The following is a 26035-nucleotide window of genomic DNA, read 5'->3' on the forward strand; positions in this document are numbered from 1 at the left end:
AATGTTACCCATCAAATTAAAAATATAAGCAGTTAAATGTGTATAGTATTTGGTATTGTAGCTCCAGAGTGGGACTGTGACAGCTGACATTTGAGTGCCTACTATTTGCTGGGCACCGTGCATTTATATGCCTTAACCTTTCGCCCCACAGCCAGCCCTGTGACTTTCAGTGGCCGCCTTGTCAGCAGCCCCCCACCACCCACACACCTGGCTCCTGCTTCTTCATTTCTCTTGTCTTTAAGTTGGGGTGATTTCATTGTCCTCCAATTCATCCAACACTTCGGTACTTCACACCTTAGACCTCCTCTCCTCTGGTCTCCAGTCTTCACCTCTGCCTTATCCATTAAGCTCCCATCGTCATAGGCCAGACTTGGTCATTCTCAATAACTGCACTGTCTTGAAAATCAGGATTTCAAACATCTCATGTTGACTGCCACCTCCAATTTTCCAGATCAGGCTAGAGAGTACTCCCCCAGGAATTTTTTGTTAAATTGTGGTAAAACAGAATGTTTACCACTTTAACCATTTTTAAGTGTACTGTTCAGTATTAAGCACATTCATACCGCTGTGCAGTCATCAGCATTATCCATCTCCAGAACATTTTCATTCTGCAAAACCAAAACAGTAGCTCCCATCCTCCCCTCTCCAGCCCCTAGTAACCACCATTCTTTGTTTCTGTGAATCTACTTTGCCTCATGTGAGTGGAACTGTATTTGTCCTTTTGTGACTGCCTACTTCTCAGCATAATGTCTTGAGCCATGTTGTAACCTGTGTCAGAATTTCCCTCATTTTTAAGGCTGAAAAATACTCCATTGTACATGCACACCGCATTTTATTTATCCATCTGCCAATGGGCACTTGGTTGCTTCTACCTTTTGGCTATTGTCAATAATGCTGGCTGCCTGAAGGTAGGTGTACAAATATCTGCTCATATCCATGCTTTCAACTGTTTTGGGTATATACCCAGAAATGAGATTGATGGATCATATGGTAGTTCTGTTTTTAAATAATTTTTTGAGGAATCACCAAACCATTTTTCATAGCAGCTCCTCCATTTTGTATTCCCACCTGCAGTGCACGACAGTTCCAATTTCTCCACATCCTTGCCAACTGTTTAATGTTTATTGTTTAGAGAAAGACCAAGCATGAGTGGGGGAGAGGCAGAGAGAGAGAGGGAAACATAGAATCTGAAGCAGGCTCCAGGCTCCAAGCTGTCAGCACAGAGCCCTACCTGGGGCTTGAACTTGTGAACTGTGAGATAATGACCTGAGCCGAAGTGGGATGCTTAACTGACTGAGTCACCCAGGCACCCATTTTTTTGTTTTTTGTTTTAATGGTAGCTTCCCCATGGGTTCGTGAGATGGTATCTCATTATGATTTTGATTTGCATTTCTCTAATTTGTGATGTTGAGCATCTCTTCCTGTGTTTATTAGCCATTTGTAGATCTTCTTTTGAGAAATATCTATTTGGATTCTCTGCCCGTTTTTGGAATAGGGTTTTTGTTTCTTTTTTTGTGGTTAAGTTTTAGAGTTCTCTATATTCTGAATTAATCCTTTTATTGATTATATGTTTTGCAAGTATCTTCTGTGGGTTGCCTTTTTACTTTGTTGATAGTGTCATTTGATGTACAAAAGTTTTAAACTTTGATCAAGTCTAGTTTGTCTATTCTTTTGTTGCCTGTGCCTCATAACTAAGGTCTCATAACTAAGAAATCACTGCCAAATCCAAAATCTTGAAGCTTTCCTCTTATGTTTTCTATAAGTTTAAAGTCTTAGCTCTTACATTTAGGTCTCTGATCCATTCTCAGTTTTTACATATGGTGTTAGGTAAGGGCCCAGCTTCATTATTTTGCATGTGGATAGTTTTCCCAGCAGCATTTGTTGGTGAGACGCCTTTCCCCATTTAATAGTCTTGGCACACTTGTGGAAAATCATCTGAAGACACATTCAAGGATTTATTTCTGGGCTGTCTTTTCCATTGGTCTATATGTCTGTCATCATGTCAGTACCATACTGTTTGATTACTGTAGCTTTGCAGAATTTGAAATCAGGAAGTGGGAGTCCTCCAACTTTGTTCTGCTTGCTCAAGATTCAGTTATTTGGGTTCCCCTAAGATTCTATAGGAATTTCAAGATGGAATTTTCTGTTCTGTAAAATACCTTATTTACATTTTGATAAGGAATGCATTATGTGAATCCATAGATTACACTCTGGGTAGTACTGGCATTTAACAATATTCCCATTTATGTAGTGTAATTTCTTTCAGAAACATTTTATAATTTTCATTGTTCAAGTCTTTCACTTCCATGGTTAAGTTCATTCCTGCTGATGCTGTTTTAGGAAGGTTTTCTTAGTTTCCTTTTTGGTCTGTTCACTGTTAGTGTATGGAAACACAACTGATTTTGGGATATTAATTTTGTACCCTGTTATTTTGAATTTTAGTTTTTTTTTAACGTTTATTTTTGAGGGAGCGAGCACGTGAGTGGGGGAGGGACAGAGAAGGAGGGAGACACAGAATCGGAAGCAGGCTCCAGGCTCTGAGCGCTCAGCTCAGAGCCCGACGCGGGGCTCAAACTCAGACTGTGAGATCATGACCTGAGCTGAAGTCGGACGCTCAACCGACTGAGCCACCCAGGCGCCCCATGTTTCTTAGTTCTAACAGGGTTTTTTTGTTTGGTGAAATCTTCAGGATTTTCTGCACATAAGACTCCTTTCTGAACAGAGATAATTTTACTTCTTTCCTACCTGGATGCTTTTTCTTTTTCTTGCCTGCTTGCTCTGCTCGAACTTACAGTACCATTTGAATAGAAGCGGTAAAAAATGAGCATCTTTGTCTTATTCCTGCTTTTAGAGTAAAGCTTTTGTCATTTACCATTGAGTATGATGGTAGTTATAGGTTTTTCATAAGTGACTTTATTGCGTTGTGGTAGTTTCTTACTATCCTTAGTTAGTTGAGTGTTTTTATCATGAAAATGTGTTGAATTTTGTCAAATGCTTTTTCTGCATCAGGTTTGATGATCAGGTGTTTTTTTCCCCCCTCTTTCATTCTATTAATGTAGTGTATATATTACATTGATTATTCCCCTATGTTGAACCATCCTTGCATTCCAGGAACAAATTCCACCTAGGCATGGTGTACAATCTTTTAAATATGCCATTTGATTCTGTTTGCTAGTATTCTATTGATGATTTTTGTATCTGTATTCAAAAAGGATATTGGACACATAGTTTTCTTGCAGTGCCTTGTCTGGCTTTGTTATCAGGGCAATATTGGCCTCACAGAATGACTTAGGAATAGAAAGTATTCCCTTTTTTTCAGTTTGGTAGAATTCACCAGTGAAGCTAGCAGGTCCAGGGTTTTTCTTTGTTGGGAGGTTTTGATTACTGATACAGTATCCTTATAGATTATGAGTCTGTTTTCTATTCATGATTAAGTCTTGGCTGATTTTGTTTCTGGTTATTTGTCCATTTCATCTAGGTTATCCAACTTATAAGCATTCACAGTATTATCTAAAAATTCTTTTTATTTCTGTAATTAGAAGTGATGTCCCTACTTTTGTTTGTAATTTTAGTAATTTGAGCCTTTGTCAGTTGTGTTAAACCTTTTAACTAACCTGCTTTTGGATTTGATTTTTTTTTCTGTTCATTTCCTTCTTTCTGCTAGTTTTAGGTTTAGTCTGTTCTTTTTCTAACCCCTTAAGCTATAAAAAACCAGGTTGTTGATTTGAGATATTCCTCTTTTAACATAAGCATTTGCAGCTCTAAATATCCCCCCGAGTACCGCCTTCCCTGCATCTCAAGGTTTTAGGATATTGTATTTTCATTTTTATCAGTCTCAGGGTATTTTCTAATTTCCCTTGTGTTTTCCTCTCTATCCACTGGTTAATTTCTACAAATTTGGGAATTCTCTAAAGTTTTATTTATGTAGAGAGAGACAGTGTGACCCAGGGGAGGGGGAGAGAGAAAATCCCAAGCAGACTCCTCACCTTCAGTGCAGAGCCCAGAACGGGGCTTGAACCCACAAGATCATGACCTGAAATGAAACCGTGAGTCGGATGCCCAACCAACTGAGCCATCCAGGTGCCCCTCCTTATTACTTATTATTTTAACTCCATCCTGTTGCGGAGATGTGGAGAAGATACTTTGTATGGTATCTAATCTTTTAAGCACCTGGGTGGCTCAGTTGGTTAAGCATAGGACTTTGGCTCAGGTCATGGTCTTGCAGTTTGTGAGTTCCAGCCCTATGTCTGGCTCTGTGCTGACAGCTCAGAGCCTACTTCGGATTCTGTGTCTCCCTCGCTCTCTGCCCCTCTCCCACTCATGTTCTGTGTGTGTCTCAAAAATAAAACTGTTGAGAATTTGTGGCCTAACATGGTCGATCCTGGAGAATGTCCCATATGCATTTGAGAAGAATGTGTATTCTGTGAGAACTAAATGATTTATTGTGTTGTTCGTCATCTGTCTGGTTGTCCTACCTATCACTGGGGTGGAGAGTCTTGAAATCGCCAGCTATTTTTATAGAAATGTCAATTTCTCCCTTCAGTTCTGTCAATTTTTTCTTTTCTTTATGTTGATGGCCTGTTACTAGGATTTCAGTATTTTTTTTTTAATGTTTATTTGAGAGACAGGGAGGGAGACACAGAATCCAAAACAGGCTCTGAGCTATCAGTACAGAGCCTGACACAGGGCTTGAACTCACAAACCATGAGATCATGACCTGAGCCGAAGTCTGATGCTTAACTGACTCAGCTGCCCCAGGTCTTCGCTATTAAAGCCACCAGGATTACTGACAGTTGTCACTTCCATACCCTTCATTTTCCTACCTCCTTTCTTAGATGCAGCCTAGGTTCCAAAGTCCATTATTAAAATCATTTCCTGGCATGTGCTTCTCTCCTCCTCCATCCTAGTCTATCAAATTACTGACCCTGATTAAATCTCTATCCTTAAGTAGCTGGTTATGCCTTGAGAAAATACATCACTGTACTTACTTCAGTGACTGTGAACTTCAAAGGAGTCCTCAGCGTAGTTCAATAATCCTATTACTTTTTGCTGGTCAACATACTTTCAGTTTCTCAAAGTAACTATGTTCTATTCTCTTCAAAATTACAATCCTCCAACCCCAATCTCTGTTAACGGCCCTACTTCTTACTTTGCTAAGAAAAGAAAAACCAGAGAATTCCTACCTGCACCTACCTCCAAATTTGTACACACATACTCTGCTGCATCACTGGTTCCTCCCTCTACTTGATCATTTACATCAGCAGACATGAGGTATTAACTCCCAAAATAAGAAAAAAACCAACCTCTATATACTTCATCTTTAACTCTTTGAAAATCCCTTGAAAGTTTTGTTTACTGTCTCCCCATTAACACTTTCCATTTTCTCAACCCCCTCAATCCTTTGTCCCCATCACAGTATCTTTCAGAATGACTAATAATCTCCACATTGCCAAAGCTAGTAGATCAGTCATCATTTTACTCGGCTTCTCAGCAGTGTCTGACACAGTTGAACATTCCTTAAAACATTTTCTTCAATTTGCTTCTACCACTCTCCAGGCTGACTGCTGCTTTGCTGGCTCATCTTCCTCTATTCAGGTAGATTTTGGAATGCTCTGGGCTTAGTCCTCCTGTTTCAGTATCTATTCTTTAGGTAGTATCTTCCTGGGACTTTAATACCAGCTATATGCTGATGACTCCCAAAGTCATTTCTCTCTGGGGCTATAGGTTTTTTGGGGGAAGGAGGGGAGAGTGAGTATGCATGAGCCTGGGAGGGGCAGAGACTGTGCCGAGTGTGAAGGGGGCTTGATCTCATGACTGCAAGCATCACAACCTGAGCCCCCCAGGGGCTCCAGATTTTTATATCCAGTTGTCTACTCAACATCTCCACTTAAATACCTATTTATGTAACTCAAATTTACATACCGAAAGTAGAACTCCTGCTTTTTCTTCCCAAACCTGTTTCTCCTCTCAACTTCTCTATTTTAGTAAACTGCACCATCCACTGACAACAGTTATTCAAAGCAAAAAAGGCAGGAGCCCTTCTTGATTTCTTATACCATCTGATTTATTAACAACCATAACTTCAAAATATATCCCTGTTCTGACTGCTTATCATCACTACTACCACCACACTAGTCAAAGTCATATCTTTTGCCTGAATTACCACATTGGTTTTCTAGCTGGTTCTCCTACTAACAGCCTTTGCCACTCCACATGCTTTCAGCAGTAGACAGGATGATCTTTCAGACCCTCCAGTGTCTTCCTATCACATCTGGAACACAAGACCTCATCATGGCCTATAAGATCATAAGATCTAGGCTGGTTACTTCTCTATCCTTACCCCCTACCACTCTCCCTTACCCTTTATTTACTCCATGCCAGTCACACTGGCCACCTTGCCATTCCTTGAACCTGCTAAGCTTTTATATCCAAGAAGGGACTTGTCTCTGCATAGAATGCTATTTCACTAAATATTCACATGGCTATTTCACCTTATTCAGATCTCTGTTCATCTGTCAATCCAAGAACATCTTCCCTAACCACCACCACCCCTGGCTACCCCACCCTTTTATCTGGCTCTAATTTTCTTTATAGCAAGTATCAGTACCTGTCATATAGTATCTATCTCTACACGCACAGAGACTTACTTATTGTCTCTCCCATTAACACATAGGATCCTTTAAAAGCAAGTACATGGCAGGGCACGTGGGTGGCTCAGTTGGTTAAGCATCCAACTCAGGTCATGATCTTACAGTTTTGGGAGTTTGAGCCCCATGTTAAGGCTCTATGCTGACAGTGTGGAGCCTGCTTCAGGTTCTCCCTCTTTCTCAAAAATAATAACTAAAAAACTTTAAAAGCAAGTACGATATCTCCATATTAAGTGCTCAGTTTTTTTTGCTGAATAAATGAGAGGTTGGTAGTACGTATCATCATCTCCTCTTTTTATGAATGAAAAAACAGACACAGAACTAGGGTCAGGCAGTGGAAATGTCTCTTTAGTGAAAATAAGGATTATTTTTCTCATGGTCGTGTTCAAGCCATCTGAGGTATTCCTTAACCATTGTGGCAAATAATTATTAAAATAAAAAATGAAAGCTATCTCATTTCTCCTAAAGCTCTCAACAGCATAAACTAGCCCCAGCTAGACTCTCCCCATATTAATCACTGGTTGCTCCCGATACTAACATTCAGGAAAGCGGGGCTCTTTTCTAGGTCTCCTCCCAATGCCCTTCAGTCTCCTCTCCATCACAGGTCAGAGAGAGGCATCAGCAACACCTTACCTTACCACCCAAAATACAAAATAAGAAGCTATCACAGGGATCTCTAGTGTCTGAAGGATCCCTAAACGATAAGTGTGTCCCTAATACAAAATGAGCCTTTCCCAAATTATAATCAAAATACTGCCAAAGCTCTCAACAGCATTTGAGCTACACACAGACCAACAAAAATATGCATACATACTTGACATTTTACAAGGATGTCAAAGAAGTCTTCATCAGGCTCTTTGTTGTCATTAGTCATCAAGTGGCCAAGTACGGACTTATTGGTGTTTTGTGTCAGACGAAGCCCTGGCAAATTACTGAAACTGGCCCTTTGGTCATCGAGACGACGGCTCTGTGAGCTGGCAAGAAGGTCTAAAAACTCATCTGTGTTGGGGGACACCACGGAAACAGACGGTGCTATGAACAGGGGAAAAAAGTCCCAAACATTATGAAAATATTTAAGCATATTTTTAATATACATCTAGTTCTTTCTGCCTTTTTCAGTCCCAACATCCACTGCCTCCTGCTTTAGCTCTGAGAGGCTGGGGCCTGACCAGATGGGCAGGGAGGGAAGAATAAATCCCAGAATACTTCAGGTGATTCACTTGGAGGTTATTCAGATTTGACTATCTTTCCTTTTATCAACCACCTGCTCAAAATGTAACTTTACAAGATCTTGGGCTAGATTTCAGAAGGTAAATAATCTCTCTTACATAATTTCTCACATGAGGATGAATGAGACTGTTTTTATTCTCTGCCCTGCATGGGAACCACTTAGCTAACTTAAACTATTGCTGCTAAGTCCTGGTCTACAGAGGAAATCTTCTGGTAGCTGAAAGAGAAAATCTTAGGTAATCCATTTTAGACCTTTCTAAGGCTCAGGCAGGCCTTAGCTTCAGCCTGAGTTAGAGGTTCCTCTTCAGTCCGTCTTGGCTTTTCTTTTTAATCCAGACAGAAAGCATTTGTCTTTTACATAGAATTATAACTAAATTTTTTCCTATTTTTAAAGTTAGATTTTTTTTTTCCTCCAGTCCCAAAGAATCTAGGGAGGAAATATGATATAGTTAGTAGAAAGTACCTGGACTAAAATACAGATAAACCTAGGGAAACCGAAACAAAACCTTGTTTTGAACTGAAGAAATACCAGCATTTCAGATACACCTGGATTCAGGCTCATTTACTGTACCTGCTCTGATGAGAACTAAACTCTCAGAAAGAAATCACAAGAATATCAAAGGGAACTACTAAAATTGGGGGAGAAGCACAGATCACTCACCTTTCATCATCACTCGAGGTGGAGTGGAAGAAGCCGCAGCTGAAGCAGTCCCGCAGCTCTGTTCTTGTAAGCAGCACCTCTGATCATCCATCCGATTGCTCTGAAATCGGCTTACCAGGTCAAAGAACCCTTCGTCTCCAATAATATCTGCACCGATTTTCTGAAATATTGAGAGAAAATCTGAATATTCCAGCATTATCATGAGATCAATGGAACAATATCATGATATATATGCAAAAGGGTTAAGATTAAAAATTGACACTTTCGGGGTGCGTGGGTGGCTCAGTCGATTAAGTGTCCAACTTTGGCTCAGGTCATCCTCTCGTGGTTTCAGTTCGAGTCCTGTATGCAGCTGTCTGCTGTCAGTGAAGAGCCCGCTTTGGGACCTCTGTTCCCCGCCCCCCCCCAAATAAATAAACTTTAAAGAAAAACCTACATTTTCATTATAAAGAATTCAAGATGGCAACCCTGGTAATCAAGTTATTTTAATCCAATTAACAAAAAGCATTTCTAGTTATTTTAGTTTTTAATCTCTGTATTTCCAAGGCTAAAGAATAAAGAAATGTACCTCAACTCTGGGGAACTGCTCCAGATATTGAATGAATTATGTAAATATTAGTGATCCCAGGCTCAAAGTTTGGTTCTAAGATTCTACAACAGAATTTAAAAGTAAACTAAGAAACTGAAAACTAAGAAAGCACACTGATTTCCAAGATCCTTTATTATATTTACAGATTTGAAGATCTTGAAAAAAATGGAAGGCTTCAAAGCTTAATATGACAGATGCAATGTTTAATACAAGTTTCATTCTTCACAATGATGTAAATATTATAGTAGAGATACATATATATATATAATGTCCTAGGCCTCAGGAAAAAGGCAGAACTAATTCTTCAGGGAAATAGGGGAAACTGGTATTTGAGTTGGCTCCTGAAGAATGAATAACCATTAGCAGGGCAGATATGTTTCATACTGATTAATGTGCAATTCCAAAGGTCTGTAGTATTCAGGGGATTAAGAACTGAAGGGTTGGGGAGGTGAAGAAGGAAGAAGCTGCCAAAACAAGGGCCTCTGTGTGATATACAAGTTATACTGTGTGAAATAAGAGAAGCACTGGTAACAATTTTAAACAGAACTGGCACCTCCAAAAGGTTGCAGAAATTACGTAGGGAAAGAGATCAGGTTCAGGTGCCTATTCCAAAAATCTGGCTAAGAGATGCAGTACTGCCCTAAGAACTAAGACACAGTAGCAGAGGTTTATTTTCAAAAGGTGGGGGTGGGGACAGATCTAAGGGATGTAGGGATTGACTGGATATGGTTAGGGGGAAGGAGTCTAGAATGACACCTAACTTGGGTGACCGAGTACATAGCATACATAAAGGAAACAGGAGGGTTTGAGAGAGTACAGTCTTTAACATGCAATCTGAGGTTTGGGATTAAATATATACATACGCTATAGTAAGATGTATTAATCACTAACAAGACTTTCCTAGGTGCAAAAAAGGCTCAAATTCAAACTTCTAAACATTAAAACACAGGAAGGGTCCAGAAGTGGACGTTCTTCAGTTGAGCTAAGTGGGCTTCGTTAAAACCTGAAATCTTGAACAAAGGGTATGCCTTTGAGATCTGCTCTAGGTCTATAAAAATATTCTTGGGGCGCCTGGGTGGCGCAGTCGGTTGGGCGTCCGACTTCAGCCAGGTCACGATCTCGCGGTCCCGGAGTTCGAGCCCCGCGTCAGGCTCTGGGCTGATGGCTCAGAGCCTGGAGCCTGTTTCCGATTCTGTGTCTCCCTCTCTCTCTGCCCCTCCCCCATTCATGCTCTGTCTCTCTCTGTCCCAAAAATAAATAAACGTTGAAAAAAAAAAAAATTAAAAAAAAAAATATTCCTGAGCCATTTTTATATACCCATAAAGTTTCCTTTTGTTAGTCATACACATAAAAAAACTGGTAAAAATCAATACAAAAGACACTACCAGGGTACAGATATGATGGGATGCTGACAAGAGGACCAAGAGAAATTGGTCAAAAAAATAAAAGACCAGCAGTTTTTCCAAAAGCTCTCACTGAGGGGTGCCTAGGTGGCTCAGTCGGTTGAGTGTCCAACTTCAGTTCAGGTCATGATCTCATGGTCTGTGAGTTCGAGCGCTGCGTCGGGCTCTGTGCTAAAAGCTCAGAGCCTGGAGCCTGCTTTGGATTTTGTGTTTTCCTCTCTCTCTGCCCCTCCCCTGCTTGCACTCTGTTGCTCAAAAATGAATAAACAAAGAATTTAAAAAACTCTCATTGGAAAATGGACTTGATAATTGGAAGTATCATCTTTGTAATTTATTTTGGTTCTTTTATCAGAGTGTAGGGTAGCTAGATTAGAGATATTCCTGATATTTTATTTCTAAATATTTTAAGTTATATTTAATAAGCTGATTCCTGTGATCATTTTTCATCAAAGCAGTTTTTAACTGTTATAATTTCAACATAAATAGAAGTTGATGCTAGCAGATACTATTTTAAATCAGCATTTTAAAATCCTTGAACCTATGAATTTAATTTGTTCTAACTTCTACAATGAAAGCAGTTTTACTAGGAGACACTGTAGTAAACTAAAAGGTAGTATTTTTGTAATTAGTGACAAATAATTACTGTCCAGAGCAGTGAAGCAACATATCCATGAATGGAGTAATTACAGTTTCTAGCTTTGAAGAAGACAGAAAAGATAGGGAAATATGGAAGACTTCTTTGAATAAAAAAAGATTTTATATTAAATGTCTAATATAACTTATCAAATATTCAGTATGAATACAAGAAAACTAAAATGTAGGTACTCAAAGCAGAATACTCAAAAACTTATTTCATACATACCCTCTCAGAATTTGGAATTCGATTATCAATGGAATTACTGGCATCTTGGAGAACTTTAGTGGAGGAATTAGTTTTGCATTTTTTCCCTTTCAATCTGTTGACAAAGAGCAGCTTCGCAGAAGGTTTGGCAATAAGAGGTTTTTGTTTAGCAAGAATTTCACTGTTCCAGTTCTGTACCTACAAAATTATAAACAGATATGGAAAACAGGGCATGAAAAAACCAAAGCTATTTCTGGTTTTCTATCATATTAACCTGCCATTGCCACTCCTCTAGTGTGGGGTGCAGCTAGATCTCTTAATAAATTCCTTTTTGCCAGTATATCTATTTTCAACAGCTTGTACCAAATGCATACTGTGAATTTTTCATCACCAAAACATTAAAATGGTGACTTTTAGGAACTTAAGAGTAAGAAAACAGGGGCACCTGGGTGGCTCAGTCAGTTAAGCATCTGACTCTTGATTCTCACTCAGGTCATGATCTCAGAGTTTGTGGGATCAAGCCCCCATTGGGCTCTAAGCTGATAGTATGGAGCCTGCTTGGGATTCTCTCTCTCTGCCCTTTCCCTGCTTGTGCCCTCTCTCTCCCTCTCAAAATAATTTTTTAAGAAAGTAAGGAGTGCCTGGGTGGCTCACTCGGTTGAGCATCTGACTTCAGCTCAGGTCATGATCTCACAGTTCATGGGTTGGAGCCCCACATCGGGCTCTGTGCTGATAGCTCAGAGCCTAGAGCCTGGAGCCTGTTTTGGATTCTGTGTCTCCCTCTCCCTCTGCTCCTTCCCACTCACACTCTGTCTCTCCTTCAAAACTAAATAAGCAAAAAAAAAATTAAAAAAAAAAAGAAAACAAAGTTTGCCAAAATCCCATAAAAATATGAAAGGTCAAAGAGCAAATTTTATTCTGGATGTGAGTTAATTAACCTGTTATAACTGGAAATTCTGGATATATGTGGAATTTTTAACGGTATAAATTAACATCTAAGCCATACAGCAGTAATTTTTTTTTTTGTCATTTTTTGTTTTCACTAACTACTAAATTCTCAACAGGGAAAACATCAGTCATTTATATAGGTCTAGACCTGGTTTCAATATACTTAACCTCTAAACAACAGACTCAATATAACAAATATTTACTGGGGGTTGTGAGAGGGGTGATGGGCTAAATGGGTAAGGGGCATTAAGGAATCCACTCCTGAAATCATTGTTGCACTATATGCTAACTTGGATGTAAATTAAAAATAAAGTTACTAAAAAAACCCCAAACCCTAAAATAGTAAGAATGACTAAAAACCATAAAAAACAAAAAACAAATATTTACTGAGTGGAAAGGAAAAACACAGTATGTATAGTAGCTACATGACATTTGCAGCTTTAACATTCGGTCTTAAGTGTTTGTAAGTCCAAAGGTCTATAAAGTTACATCACATGAGACACAAATTAGGATAAGTCTTGCCCTGAGGCTATTGTACCTGAGTGAGAGATAGCTAGTGAGTGAACAAGCCAGCTATCTGGGTAAATTCTGGGTAACAAATGAAGTTTGTTTTATTTTTTTCCCTCTGTTCCTTTTCTCATACAGGTGATAAGGAGAAACTATTTGTTGGGGTGGACTACAGGGTCTATTGACTGGAGAAAAGTAAACAAGCCCAATTATTAGAACATAAAACTCAGGGTGCCTGGGTGGCTCAGTCGGTTAAGCACCTGACTCTCAATTTGGGCTCAGGGCATGATCTCATGGTTTGTGATTTGAGCCCCATATTAGGCTATGTGCTGACAGCCTGGAGCCTGCCTGGGATTCCCTCTCCCTCCCCCTCCCTCACTCATGCTCGCTCTCTCTCTTAGAAATAAATAATAAACTTAAGAAAAAACAAACATAAAACTCTACCTAAATCCCAAGTGGAAATGTGAAAAAAAAAAAAATTTAATCTTTATTTTTTAGAGACAGACAGCGTGTGAGCAGGGGAGGAGCAGAGAGAGAGGGAGACACAGAATGCTAAGCAGGCTTCAGGCCCTGAGCTGTCAGCAAAGAGCCTGATGCGGGGCTCAAACTTGTGAACCTCAAGATCACGACCTGAGCCGAAGTTGGACGCTCAACCGACCAAGCCACCCAGGTGCCCCAGAAATGTGAAAAATTTTTAATGTTTCCTATATACTTATTTGGACTTCTCAACAAAAACACTGAAGAATACAGAGTAGAACAATGTCTTCAAAATTATGTAGGAAAATTATTTCCAATTAGTAATTCCATAGTAAGAATTATCAGTCAAATGTGAGAGTAGCAAAAAGGCATTTTCAGACATCCAGGGTCTCAAGAGTTCCCTTCAACTGTGTTCTTTCCTAAGAAATATCTTTAACACAGAATCTCCTTTTTTCTTTACATATGCTTCTTGCTTGGTCGAGAATAATGAAATAATGAATCGCAACTTTATTATGAGGGAAAGAAAACACAGAACTAATTCCAAACATATTTTAGAGACAAAACTTTGCCATTGTTTGGCTCTTGGAAAATTAAAGGGTTGAATCTAGTCAGCTTCTTAATGAAATCTATTGTTAGTATCACTTCAGAGCTAGGCACAAGGCAGCAAAATAATTTTGCTAATTAGTATGTTCCTGCAAGAAATAGGAAAAGAGACCTAAATTGACTTAAAAGGTGTTTGTTTTTTTTCTCTTAATAATTTGCAGGGGTGCCTGGGTGGTTCAGTCGGTTAAGTGGCCAACTTTGGCTCAGGTCATAATCTCAAGTTCATGATTTCAAACCCCAAGCCAGAATCTGTGCTGATAGCTCAGAGATTCTGTATCCCCCTCTTTCTCTGCACTTCCCCTGCTTGTGCTCTGTCTCCCTCTCTCTCTCTCAAAAATAAACAAACATTAAATAAATAAATTGCAGATTAGCCTAATTAATTAATTAATTGCAGATTAGTCAGATTTGCAAACTGACGAGATAAGATGTAGACAGATATCTGGGGAAATCACAAAATCCTTCAGGAGTTAACTAGGATTTCTGAAAAACTTTATATATATCTGGCTGATTTGAACTTACGAAAACTTTTCCCACAAAAAATGTCAATATTAAAAAATCATATGCCTATTATAATAGGGTAGAAAAATGTTTAATAACATGGAAATAATAACTACACATTATAAAATATCTACAAAATATTAATATTCACATGAAAATGCAAGATGAATAAATACCAACATATTACTTGTAGTTACCACTGAGGGTGGGATTACTGATAATTTTAATTTCCTTGTTGAAATTTTCTGAAGTTATTATAATGAACCTATTTTATAAAAAGTATTTTAAAAAATATACCATAAAAGAACAACAGCCTGCTTTAACAATGTAAAAATTAAAGGTGGAAGAAAGGACCTAGATTTCTTTTCTTCACTAATCTTTTCCCTGGGTGGGGGGATGGGTGAAATAGGTGATGGAGATTAAAGAGTACACTTAGCATGATGAGCACTGAGTAATGCACAGAAGTGTTGAATCACTATACTGCACACCTGGAACTCCCATAACACTGTATGCTAACTACACTGGAATTAAAAACTTAATAGAAAATTATAAAAGAAAAAAATAACTTTTCTAATTATAAAGTCCCTTCTCTGTTACTGAAAACAAAAGCCTAAGGAAGATGCATCTTGAATAAACAGTTGTTAGTGAAGAAAATGCTTTTAAGAAATGCAGCCAGAAAAACTAGCTTGATCATACATATCACTTATCTTACTAATAATGTTGCTGTTACTTAGTTGGGGGAAAAAAAGCTTCCTAACCCTTTAATTTTCCCATTTAAAAAAAGTAATTAAAAAAAGTAATACACGTACATGTTAAAATGTTCAAACAGTTCAAACTAAAACTGTGTACAAAGTATCTCTTCTGAGACATCCACTCCTTTTCCCAGAAGCAATTGTTATTTTTATTAGCAGGTTTCTTAGAGATTCTTCCTGAAATGTTTTAAGCATCTACAAAGGATATAGATGCATAATGCTTCTCTTAAACAGATGGCAGCATATTAGGCACATTCTTTTTAGACTGTACTTTTAAAAAATTCTTTTTAAAAGAAAATTTTAAGGTGATACCCATACAACACAAGGTTTATTTAAACTATTCATGTAAGTTAAAAGTTACTTAAATATTTGATTATAACAGTTCAAGAAATTTAAAAACCTAAAGGCTGCCAACCTTTTCTGGTGTTAACTTCATAAGTTCCATGTTTTCCATACTGTGTCGGCGTCCAAACTTCGGGCGTGCACCTTTGTTAAAAAAAAAAAAAAAAATTCAAATACATGGGGAAGTCCTTAAGACTACAAATTCAGCATGACTAGGTTATTCAATTTTAAAGTCTGTTACACAAGCCCATATGGAAGGAGGAAACATACAAACATGTATTTTTTTAAGACTAATAATTTTCCATACCAACTACATAAAAATAGAATGTACACTCCCTCTAAAATGCTTTGATGTAGGGAAGTTACATTTTGGTTGGAAACTAACTTTGGTTACTGACATTACCCCTTAATTTAGAAAAGGCATTTTATAATAACTGGTTTTATACTATCCACAGAAACTCTTAAAAGAAAATGAGAAGGACAAACCCCGTATGATCTTATAGTGGAATCTAAAAAGAAAAAAAACAACCCGAACTAGGAAAAAAAGAGATCAAACTTGTGATTTACCAGAGGCAGAGGATTACGGAGGGGGAAAGGAAGAAGGTGGTCAAAAGGTACAAACCTCGGGTTATAAGGTAAATAAGTACTAGGGTAAATAGTACATGAACGTACATCATGATGACTATAGTCAACATTGCTGTATGACACTTAGGAAAGTTGCTAGGAGGGTTTATCCTAAGAATGTTCATCATAAGAAGAATATTTTTTTTCCCTTTTGCTATCTGTATGAGAAGATGGATGTTAACTGAACCTACTGTGGTGATCATTTCACTAGGTATAAATCAGGTCATCATACTGTACATCTTTAATTTACAATCATGTATGTCAAATATTTCTCAAACTGGAAAAAACACAAATTAAAAAAACCCACTAAAATGATTATAGTAGGGGAAAAAACAAACTTTAGGGTAGTTTAAGTAAGTAAAAACCAGTCGGTTAAATGTCCGACTTTGGCTCATCATCTCATACTTCATGGGTTCGAGCCCTGCATAGGGCTCTGTTTTCAGCATGGAGCCCGCTCCAGATCCTCTATCCCCGCCTCTCTATGGCCCTCTCCAGCTCATGTTCTATTTCTCAAAAATAAATAAACATTAAAAAAAATAATAAGGGGCTCCTGGGTGGCTCAGTCGGTTGGGCATCCAACTTCAGGTCAGGTTATGATCTCACGGTTCGTGAGTTCAAGCCTCGTGTCAGGCTCTGTGCTGACAGCTCAGAGCCTGGAGCCTTCTTTGGACTCTGTGTCTCCCTCTCTCTCTCTCTCTGCCCCTCCCCCACTCACATTCTCTCAAAAATAAACAAAAAAAATTTTTTTAATTAAGTAAAAATCCAAGGAAAAGGCTTTAGGCCTTCAATTTCAAGGTAAGAATCAAAGTAACACCTCTAGTTCTATATTGTTACTCATATTCATTTTTTTTTTTTTTTTTAAAGTTTTTTTTCTCAACGTTTATTCATTTTTGGGACAGAGAGAGACAGAGCATGAACAGGCGAGGGGCAGAGAGAGAGGGAGACACAGAACGGGAAACAGGCTCCAGGCTCCGAGCCATCAGCCCAGAGCCCGACGCGGGGCCTGAACTCCCGGACCGCGAGATCGTGACCTGGCTGAAGTCGGACGCCCAACCGACTGCGCCACCCAGGCGCCCCACTCATATTCATTTTAAGATCACATTAGATGAGAGATTTAATGCTGACCAGGAAACATGTTAAATAAACATAAACATGGTCCACAAAAGTTTTTTCAATAAAGTTAGCATTGAATATAGAGAAATATATTTTCATATCCATTTTCACATTTTCATATCCATTCAATATTTTAAAGATTAAGCAATATTTTAAAGGCATAAGGAATATATGATACCTAATACCCAGCTTAACAAATAAACCACTATCAACATATTAACTCCTCTGTGACTCTCTGAAAATGTGCCTCCTCCTCCCTATAATTTTTTATATTTTCATATATTTCATATGTTTCATCTATATATTTACATATATATAGATCTCCAAGCAATTTAGTTTATTTTATAATAAATGCTCTCATACTGTATATATCATCTAACTTGCTTCCTTTGAGAAACTTTATGTTTGTGAGATTCAGCCAAGTTCATATGTGTAGTTTCATTTTGACTGCCATTTTAGGACTAGGAAATTCTTTATCCATTCTACTGGGGACAGAGATTTAGAGTGCTTCTTATTTTTTGTTATCACAAGCAGTACTATTACAGAAATTCTTGAAAATGTCTCTTTCTCTTAGTGACACGAGCAAGTGTTTCTTCCAGTTTGGATATCAGTGGTATGTAACTGGCAGTGGAAATGCCAGATCATATGCTCAGTACATCCTCAACTTTACCAGAATGTTGCCACATTGTTCTTGAGAATAAACACATCTCTATCACTGAATGAGAGCTTCCATTACCCACATTTCAATACTGGTATTTTCAGACCTTTTAATTTTCATCTAAGAGATAACCTTAGAAATGAAACGAGCTAAACAAAAATCAAATATGTAAAAACATTTGAATCAAAAAGAATAACTAAACAATAAAATATTTTAATTTTGTCATCAAACATTTATAAATTTGAGTGACCCTACAGAAAATAATCATACCTTTACCATTCCTAAGTTCAAGATAACAACCGTAAAATACCGTATTCTATAATGATACATCAACAGGACTATGGTAAAGCAAAAAGGTATTATAAAAATTGGAGCTTCCTAAGTTATATATTCTCTCTGGAGATGGTTAACATGTGATGAGTAATTTAAATGTAATTGAGGATAAAGAAATTGGGTTTGAAGACCTGTTACTTACCATGCAAACTGTTATCAATTTCAATATTTTCAGACATTATTGAATTATTTGTGCTGTAGCTCAGACCAAGAACCATTTGAAGATCTGAGAGATTCAGTCGTGCTGTTAGTTCACCACTTCTATCCCCAACCTACAACCAACAAGCATTTATATTTTAGAGTAGTATTTAAAGACAATGGTGAAGATTAGCTGAAAATGTTATGAACCTAAAACTGGAAGAAAATAGAAATGAAAACAGATCTATTAGAATTAAGAGACTGAATGAAATGGGTTTTTCCAATAATAGTTGCTTCAAAGAAAAGGGAAGCTTCTAAAATATGGCAATAGGAAAGCTGATTACATTCTACCAATACTTCCATTCTCTAAATACTAATTGCTCTTAATCTCTACAATCATATTTAATAATAACGCAGATTATTCTGTGACACATTAAGTTGCCAACACATGAATAAAATTTCCTTAGAATATTGTTTCCATACCATAGTAATAGTATCTATTAAGTCAGCAATAGATATTACACTAGGCACTTTTACATACACTATCTCTAATTCTTATAATGATTTGCAAGGTAGATGTTATTCTTCCCATTTTACAGTTGAGAAATGAGGTTCAGAAAAGATTTCCAAGCTCAAATAGCCAGAAAGCAGAACTGGAACAGGAACAGATAACAATCTTTTTTTTAATTTACTTTTTTAATGTTTATTTATTTTTGACAGAGAGAGAGAGAGAGAGAGAGAGAGAGAGAGAGAGAGAGAGAGACAGACAGACACAGCATGAATGGGGGAGGGTCAGAGAGAGAGGGAGACACAGAATCCGAAGCAGGCTCCAGGCTCCGAGCTGTTAGCACAGAGCCTGATGTGGGGCTCGAAACTCACAGACAACGAGATAATGACCTAAGCCGAAGTCGGACGCTCACCGACTGAGCCACCCAGGTGCCCCAGGAACAGACACAATCTGGATTATAAATCCTTGATTATAACAACCATGTTAAAAAAAAAAAAAAAAAGACAACAACTACAACAACAACAAAAAAAACCGTTTTTTCTTTCCATACCATGCTACTTTTCCATGTAGAGACAGGAGGCATATTTTAGTAATCTTTCCATTCCCCTATGCCTGGTCTTACCTTCCTATCTTCCTACATCAAAGCCAATGCAAACAGACCTCTGATCTGTATCTCAAAATGCTTTGTGCAGTTTTTATGCCAAGGGAATAACATAGATTTATTACTAGGTTATACAGGAGAAATCCAGAGAAATAATAGGCCTTCCCCCCTAATTTGTGAATCACATAGCACAGACAGCCGTTTTTTAGTTACATACCTCTCTTGAAATTTCCAAGTGCTTTTCAGCAAAATGCATTGCTTGATCATGATTCCCTAGAGCTGTGTATGCATTTCCTAAGCTCCAACATGCTCTTCCTTCACCAATTCTACAAAACAATTCAAAGCTAAGATATAGTTATATGAAAGGAGAGCTGTGTGTAGAATAAAAGCTATTTAGCAGTAATTAATGGTATAAACAATGTTTTGGATTTGTTTTTTTTTTTTTAAATACATGAAATTTATTGTCAAATTGGTTTCCATACAACATCCAGTGCTCATCCCAAAAGAGGCCCTCTTTAATACCCATCACCCACCCCCCATCAGCCCTCAGTTTGTTCTCAGTTTTTAAGACTCTCTTATGCTTTGGCTCTCTCCCACTCTTAGATTTGGTCTTTCATATAAAGAACATACTATCACATCACTGGAGACATAGTAGAATACCCAGATAATACCAAACTCAGAGTCAAGCAAAAAATGGGAAACATCCTTTTCAAGCATACAATTTATTATAAAATAATAAAATCTAATAGGTCTTCTAGTTAAACTGCCCATTTTCTTTCCATGACAGCCCTACCAGGTAATCATTCAGTCCAGGTTTGAACACCACTGGGGAGAGAGAATGTACTACCTCTTGAAGTAACATATTTCATTTTGAACAATTACAGAAAAGCAGTTCTTCATACTGAAGTAAAAATCTCTTTCTAAAGCAAACATCACAGACTAAATGCCTGCACAGATTCTGTTTTATCATACAGTTTTTTATTTACAAAAAATAGCCACCAATATTTAAAAATCAGAAGATTTCAAATAAAACTCAGGACTTCCAGCTTCTCTTGAAAACAGAGGAGTACTTGGACATTACAGACCCTTGGTCCTGCCTGGCATCAGTTAGCTGGAGCTGAGTAACAGCTGTCCCCTTACACTGGGCCTTATCTCTAAGATCACCACAATTCCCACACTGTTCTAGTCAGGAGGACCTTTGCAGGCAACCGAGTTTGTGACCTACTTATTGATCTTGGTTCAAGGCTATACGGACCATCGCAAACTCCTATGACATGCTAGCCCTTCAAGCAGTAACGTACAGAGAAGGTAACTAAAACAGAAGAAATTCCTTAAAAAAGAATTAAAAAGAAAACAAAGGAAACAAACTTAAAAACAAAGGAAAAATTCTAAGGATTCAATAATGCATCTATATTTTACTATAATTATAGTAGGGAGCTGTATAACTTACCTATCATTTAGCTCTTGAGCAATTGCTAAGTGCTTCAGATGATAATCGATGGCCTTTTCATAGTCTTGAAGCAAAGTGTATGTATTTCCGAGACTATAGCAAGACTGTGCTTCTACAGCTCTGTCTTTAAGCTGTCGAGCCAACAGCAGTGTCTTTCTAAAAAAAGAAATTAATTCTTACATAATGATCATTTTTATTTTTGGCTATAATAATAAAATAAAACACTCATTTTTCTTCCTGCCTCTAAAGTAAATTTATTTTAGAGTTTAATATCTCATACTTTCTCCATTACTTTCAGACAAAATGAAGTTGTTTTGGAAACACAAAAACCAAATCTAGACTCTCAGAATAAATTTGAGAGCCCTATTAAATATTCTTCAGAGAAAAGGAATACTGACACAAGACCAAGTGTCTCTAAAAAAACTATCCAAGTTGTAGTGGCAATAGCTTAAAAGTAAGAAAATTTTGTCCACATAACCTCTCTTTTCAATTATACTGTTGTCTTTGCATTTTGTCAAAATTCAAAACATAGTACTCAAAATTCTAATGTGTAGAATGTGTACAATCAGTAGTCACTGATTCATGAAAAATATTAAATACCACATTTAAACATTAACCAGATTCTACCTAACACACATTGAATCAATGAGAACCTAGTGTCCCAGTTAAGAGTGTGGACCCTAAAGTTAGAATGGGTTCAAATCCCAACTTTGGCAATTATTAGCTCTGTCACAGGGCAAGTCACTCAAACTCTGTTTCCTCGTCTGTAAAATGGGGAAAATACCTCACAGGGATTTGTGAGGATGAAACAAATTAGTATATATGAAGTGCTTAGAATGGCAGCTTGCTCACAGGAGATGGTAACAAATGTAAATACTATTTTGATTATTATTATCAGCACTTAAGCCTACAGATGCTTTAGATCCAGTAACTTAAATGACTCCTACAGTTTCTGCCAAATAGTACAAATATTTCATGTGATTTATAATTACACAAAAAATAGGTATATGATAGATAATATAGTTTTAAGCAAACAAGCCTGAAATTTTATATTTAATGGTGATACCTTCAAAGCTGTCACCTTGGGAGACCACACACTTATTCTAACACTGCCTCCTCTCAAACATTTTTGCAAGACTTCTGGAATTGCTTTGAGGTTCTGGAGTATTTTTCTGGCACACCATTATTCTTTGACGATATAATTTGTAAATATTCAGAAGTCCTTCTGGAACAAATTCAATTGCTAAAGTAGGTTTACCAAACTGCTACTACTACTGCTTTCTATCCTGAAGGATAGCGATTTAAAACATTAAGATAGCCTTCTTGTGCAGTCCTGAGAGTTCTGAGTTTTAGCCTGCTTATGGAGAGGGCAGCGGGAAGAAGTTTCATTACTCCATACTCCTGTTCTTTACTCAAACAGCCACCATCCACTTTATTGCAGAACTTTTAAGTATTTAATACAAGTAGATCATCTATTAATTAAGACATTTCCATGTCTTTTGGCTTTAAAACATAAGAAACTTTTATATTTAAAATCAAAATATACGGGTGCCTAGCTGGCTCAGTCAGAACAGCATCCAACTCTCAGGGTCAGGAGTTTGAGCCCCACGTTGGGTGTAGAGCTTACTTAAATAAATAAAACTTAAAAAAATAAATCAAAATAAAATCAAAATCAAACTACGTATTCCTAATATAGTAATGTATTTTATTTAGGAGGATATCTTATATCTAACTAATCAATGAACAAACATTAACCATTAGTCAATGTTTAAAGTAGGGTGGGATGACATTCTAGTTTTTAAGATGGACCTAAAGCAATTTTACCTTTTGTTTTTAGATGACAAACTATCCCAAACCCTCTCACACTGGATTCTTTAACAATAAAATACAACTCAATCATTGTATCTTTGGTTCAAACTGGCTTCTGCCTAAGGTCTATATGGGCCTTCAATCCCCACTAATTAGAGAAAACTCCAAACTAGAAAGCACAGACCAGACAATCTCAAACAGTCTACACTTTCCTATTATCTATGTGTCAAGTCTATTGAAAGACCAGAAAGACCCTTGCCAGAAGAAGCTAGGTTTGCCAACTCCTCAGCCAAGTGAATGGGGGCCTCAGTTTATGGTGAGGATCAAAGATGGGCAGGAGAGGGTGGGTGAAATGTTCAACATGAGGGTACAATGGTGGGGAAAAGAATTAAGTGATCACTGATGAAAACTAGGGCATATTTTTGTTACCAGACTTTCTTGTGGCTTTTTGCAAACACATAACTGGGTAAAAAAAAGCATATAAATATACATACCCCCCACACTAAACAGGTTTAAAAGACTTTAAAAGTTTAGAATTTCATTTAAAAACAGTTTTTTAAAAAAAATTTTTTTTTTTCAACATTTATTTATTTTTGGGACAGAGAGAGACAGAGCATGAACGGGGGAGGGGCAGAGAGAGGGAGACACAGAATCGGAAGCAGGCTCCAGGCTCTGAGCCATCAGCCCAGAGCCTGACGCGGGGCTCAAACTCACGGACCGTGAGATCGTGACCTGGCTGAAGTCGGACGCTTAACCGACTGCGCCACCCAGGCGCCCCTAAAAACAGTTTTAAAGATAAAAACTAACAAAAATATAAAGGAGTCATACTGCAATGATTAAATCGAAGGTACAATATTTATTTAGGACTATGTGCCACGTCCTATGCAAAGTAAATGCTTAATATATTCTTTCATTCAATCCTCACAACAATCCCAAAAGCATCGTCCGTTGCTTTTGGGCATCATCCGTTACAGATGAAGAAATTGAGGCTTAGAAGTATAAGTTCCTGCTGCTAGTATGTGCAAAAAGCAAGTTTTAAACCCAAAGTCTATGATTTTATAGGACTGCATAACTATTCATTTTACATTTATCTATAGAAATATTAGACTAACTTGTAGTATTCAGAGGCAGTTTCAAATTCACCAAGAAATATATATGCATTTCCAAGGTTGCTATATGCTCTTCTTTCAGCTGCTTTATCTCCAAATTCTTTTGCAATAAGGAGACGCTGAAACAGAAAATTCTAGTTAGATATAGCTATAACAAAACTAAAGAATAATCTAATCACTATTCAGAACACTGATGGGGAAAATGATCTGGCCTCAAAGCCTTGCACTATACCTGTTCATGGGCTATAACCGCATCCCTGAAGTTGCCAAGGAGGTAATGTGTGTTTCCAAGATTTCCAAAGGCACGTCCTTGGGCTGCTCGGTCACCCAAAGCAGTCACTAGTGATAGGTTTTCCCTAAATGATAACAAAAGTTGTGAAAAAATACGTTTGAGAAAAAAATGTATTGATTTAATTTACAAATCAAATTCTTATCAAAAAAATTTCTAAGCTTACAGTCATAGTGTAAATTTTAGAGGTATATGTATGATGGAGGATGATTATGGGAAATAAATGGGAACACTTTACTGAACCATTCAGGCAGGTTTCTGTCCAGAGTCAAGGACAGAGTCAATCTTGGAACCGTTACAGCTAAGAAGTTCTATGAAATTCTACTGATAAAACTAAATTTACTCCAAATAGTTTAGACTAACGATTGATATTTCTTGTTTTTGCCACTAAGTGGCACCGGTTAACAATTTAAAGGAAAGCTTTCCTGGGGAGGGGATTACTCTATTCCAACACTGTAACATTTTAGCAGCGATTTGATGGTTTATTTTTACTTGCTAGTCCAGAATTCTAAAACCTTTCCCAAACTTAAAAACGTATTACTGGATAAAGAATGTAGAGCAGGTCCAAGCCTTAGGTGGGCCACAGGACTGCATCAGTGCTACTTACTCATAATAATCCACAGCTGCCTGCAGAGCATTTCTCACGTCTTCTGGAAATTCTCCCATGTCTTGAGGACCAGGGCAGGCAAAACTTTTCCCTTTGGCATGATACACATTTCCAAGATTGTAAAGTGCTCTTGCTTCTCCCACCTAGATGAAGATATCAACAGAGTTTACATTTTGAAATCAGAAGCCAGGTATTATAATGCTTATCACATATATTTATTTATAATTATCCTTGATGGTCAAGAGAAAGAAATGTTTACGATGGTCATCCATACAACCAAATAAATGATTACTTATGAAAGAATGTCTACTATTTTTTCTCCACTATTTTAAATTTTTTACTTCTATTTTTCTATGAATATTTTCTTCATTGGTATTAACTTTTAGATAAACTACAGAATAATTAAGTAAAATTAAAACACAAAGCAATTTCAAATAAAACATTTGGCCCACTATGTAATATTCCTTATTACCTTGTCATTAAGCTCTCTGGAAATATCTAGGTGTCGCTGACAACAAACTACAGCTTCATCAAAATTCCCAAGAACTTTTAAGGTGTTTCCCAGATTACCGCTAGCTTTGGCTTCCCCCAGCTGATCTCCAATAGTCCTGGGGGGGGGGGGGGGGGGGGGGAAGCAAATGGTGTTAAAAATAAAGCAAGCAGCCAGAGTATAGTTTTCCCTAGAGGACAACTGACATACTTTAGGTAAGAAGGACCTGTTACTAGCCCTGAAACCTACTTTAAATAAAAATGTAAAACTTATGTTTCTGTATTTAAATGTAATTAATTTTCATTCATTTAATTAAACTCTAGTGTCATTTCACTACTATTAAATCATTTAATTACACTGTGATCAGCCTAAAGTTTTAAAATGCAGTGCTACTGAATCAGAACTCACTAAAATGTATTAAGTTCATTTTTTTAAATTGAATAAACATTTTTTAAGAAACATTCAAGGAGAAAGAGTATTAAAAAGCTTAAATTAATTACCTTGCTAGAGTTAAATCATGATGATGGTATTCTAATGCTTTGGCATAATCATGCAAATAGAAATAAGCATTGCCCAGCTGGCTGTAAATAGCACTAAGTGTTTTTAGGTCTTCAGTTCCAACTTGAACTGCAGCTTCAAAGAAGGACACACCAGCACGGCAGTCTCCTGACTTACACAGACGTTCCCCTTCCAAGGCCAGTTCTAGGCAAGAAGCTTCCATTCTATAAAATTACATAGGACAGACATTTACAACATTATATTATAACTGCACCACAGTTATTTTTAACTTCAGGTAATACAATTTTAA

General features: G+C 37.4%; 2 protein-coding genes across 4 annotated transcripts in view; one reads left to right on the forward strand and one right to left on the reverse strand.

Moving 5' to 3' along the window:
• The window catches only part of CLCC1 (chloride channel CLIC like 1), a 71302-nt gene that overhangs the window by 29271 nt on the left and 15996 nt on the right, over positions 1-26035 (forward strand). The window lies entirely within an intron of this gene.
• Positions 1-26035, reverse strand: part of GPSM2 (G protein signaling modulator 2) — a 47587-nt gene that overhangs the window by 1384 nt on the left and 20168 nt on the right. For both annotated transcript variants that reach the window (XM_047873725.1, XM_047873726.1), the window contains exons 3-14: positions 25728-25949; positions 25210-25345; positions 24738-24880; positions 24074-24197; positions 23845-23960; positions 20924-21079; positions 19691-19799; positions 18369-18498; positions 15572-15642; positions 11393-11569; positions 8539-8698; positions 7462-7679 (exon numbers count right to left, since the gene is read on the reverse strand). In XM_047873725.1, coding sequence (XP_047729681.1) covers positions 7462-7679; positions 8539-8698; positions 11393-11569; positions 15572-15642; positions 18369-18498; positions 19691-19799; positions 20924-21079; positions 23845-23960; positions 24074-24197; positions 24738-24880; positions 25210-25345; positions 25728-25949 — 1762 coding nt within the window. The remainder of the gene's footprint in view (positions 1-7461; positions 7680-8538; positions 8699-11392; positions 11570-15571; positions 15643-18368; positions 18499-19690; positions 19800-20923; positions 21080-23844; positions 23961-24073; positions 24198-24737; positions 24881-25209; positions 25346-25727; positions 25950-26035) is intronic.

The sequence above is a fragment of the Prionailurus viverrinus genome, chromosome C1 (assembly GCF_022837055.1).
Source record: "Prionailurus viverrinus isolate Anna chromosome C1, UM_Priviv_1.0, whole genome shotgun sequence".
Lineage (NCBI taxonomy): Eukaryota > Metazoa > Chordata > Mammalia > Carnivora > Felidae > Prionailurus > Prionailurus viverrinus.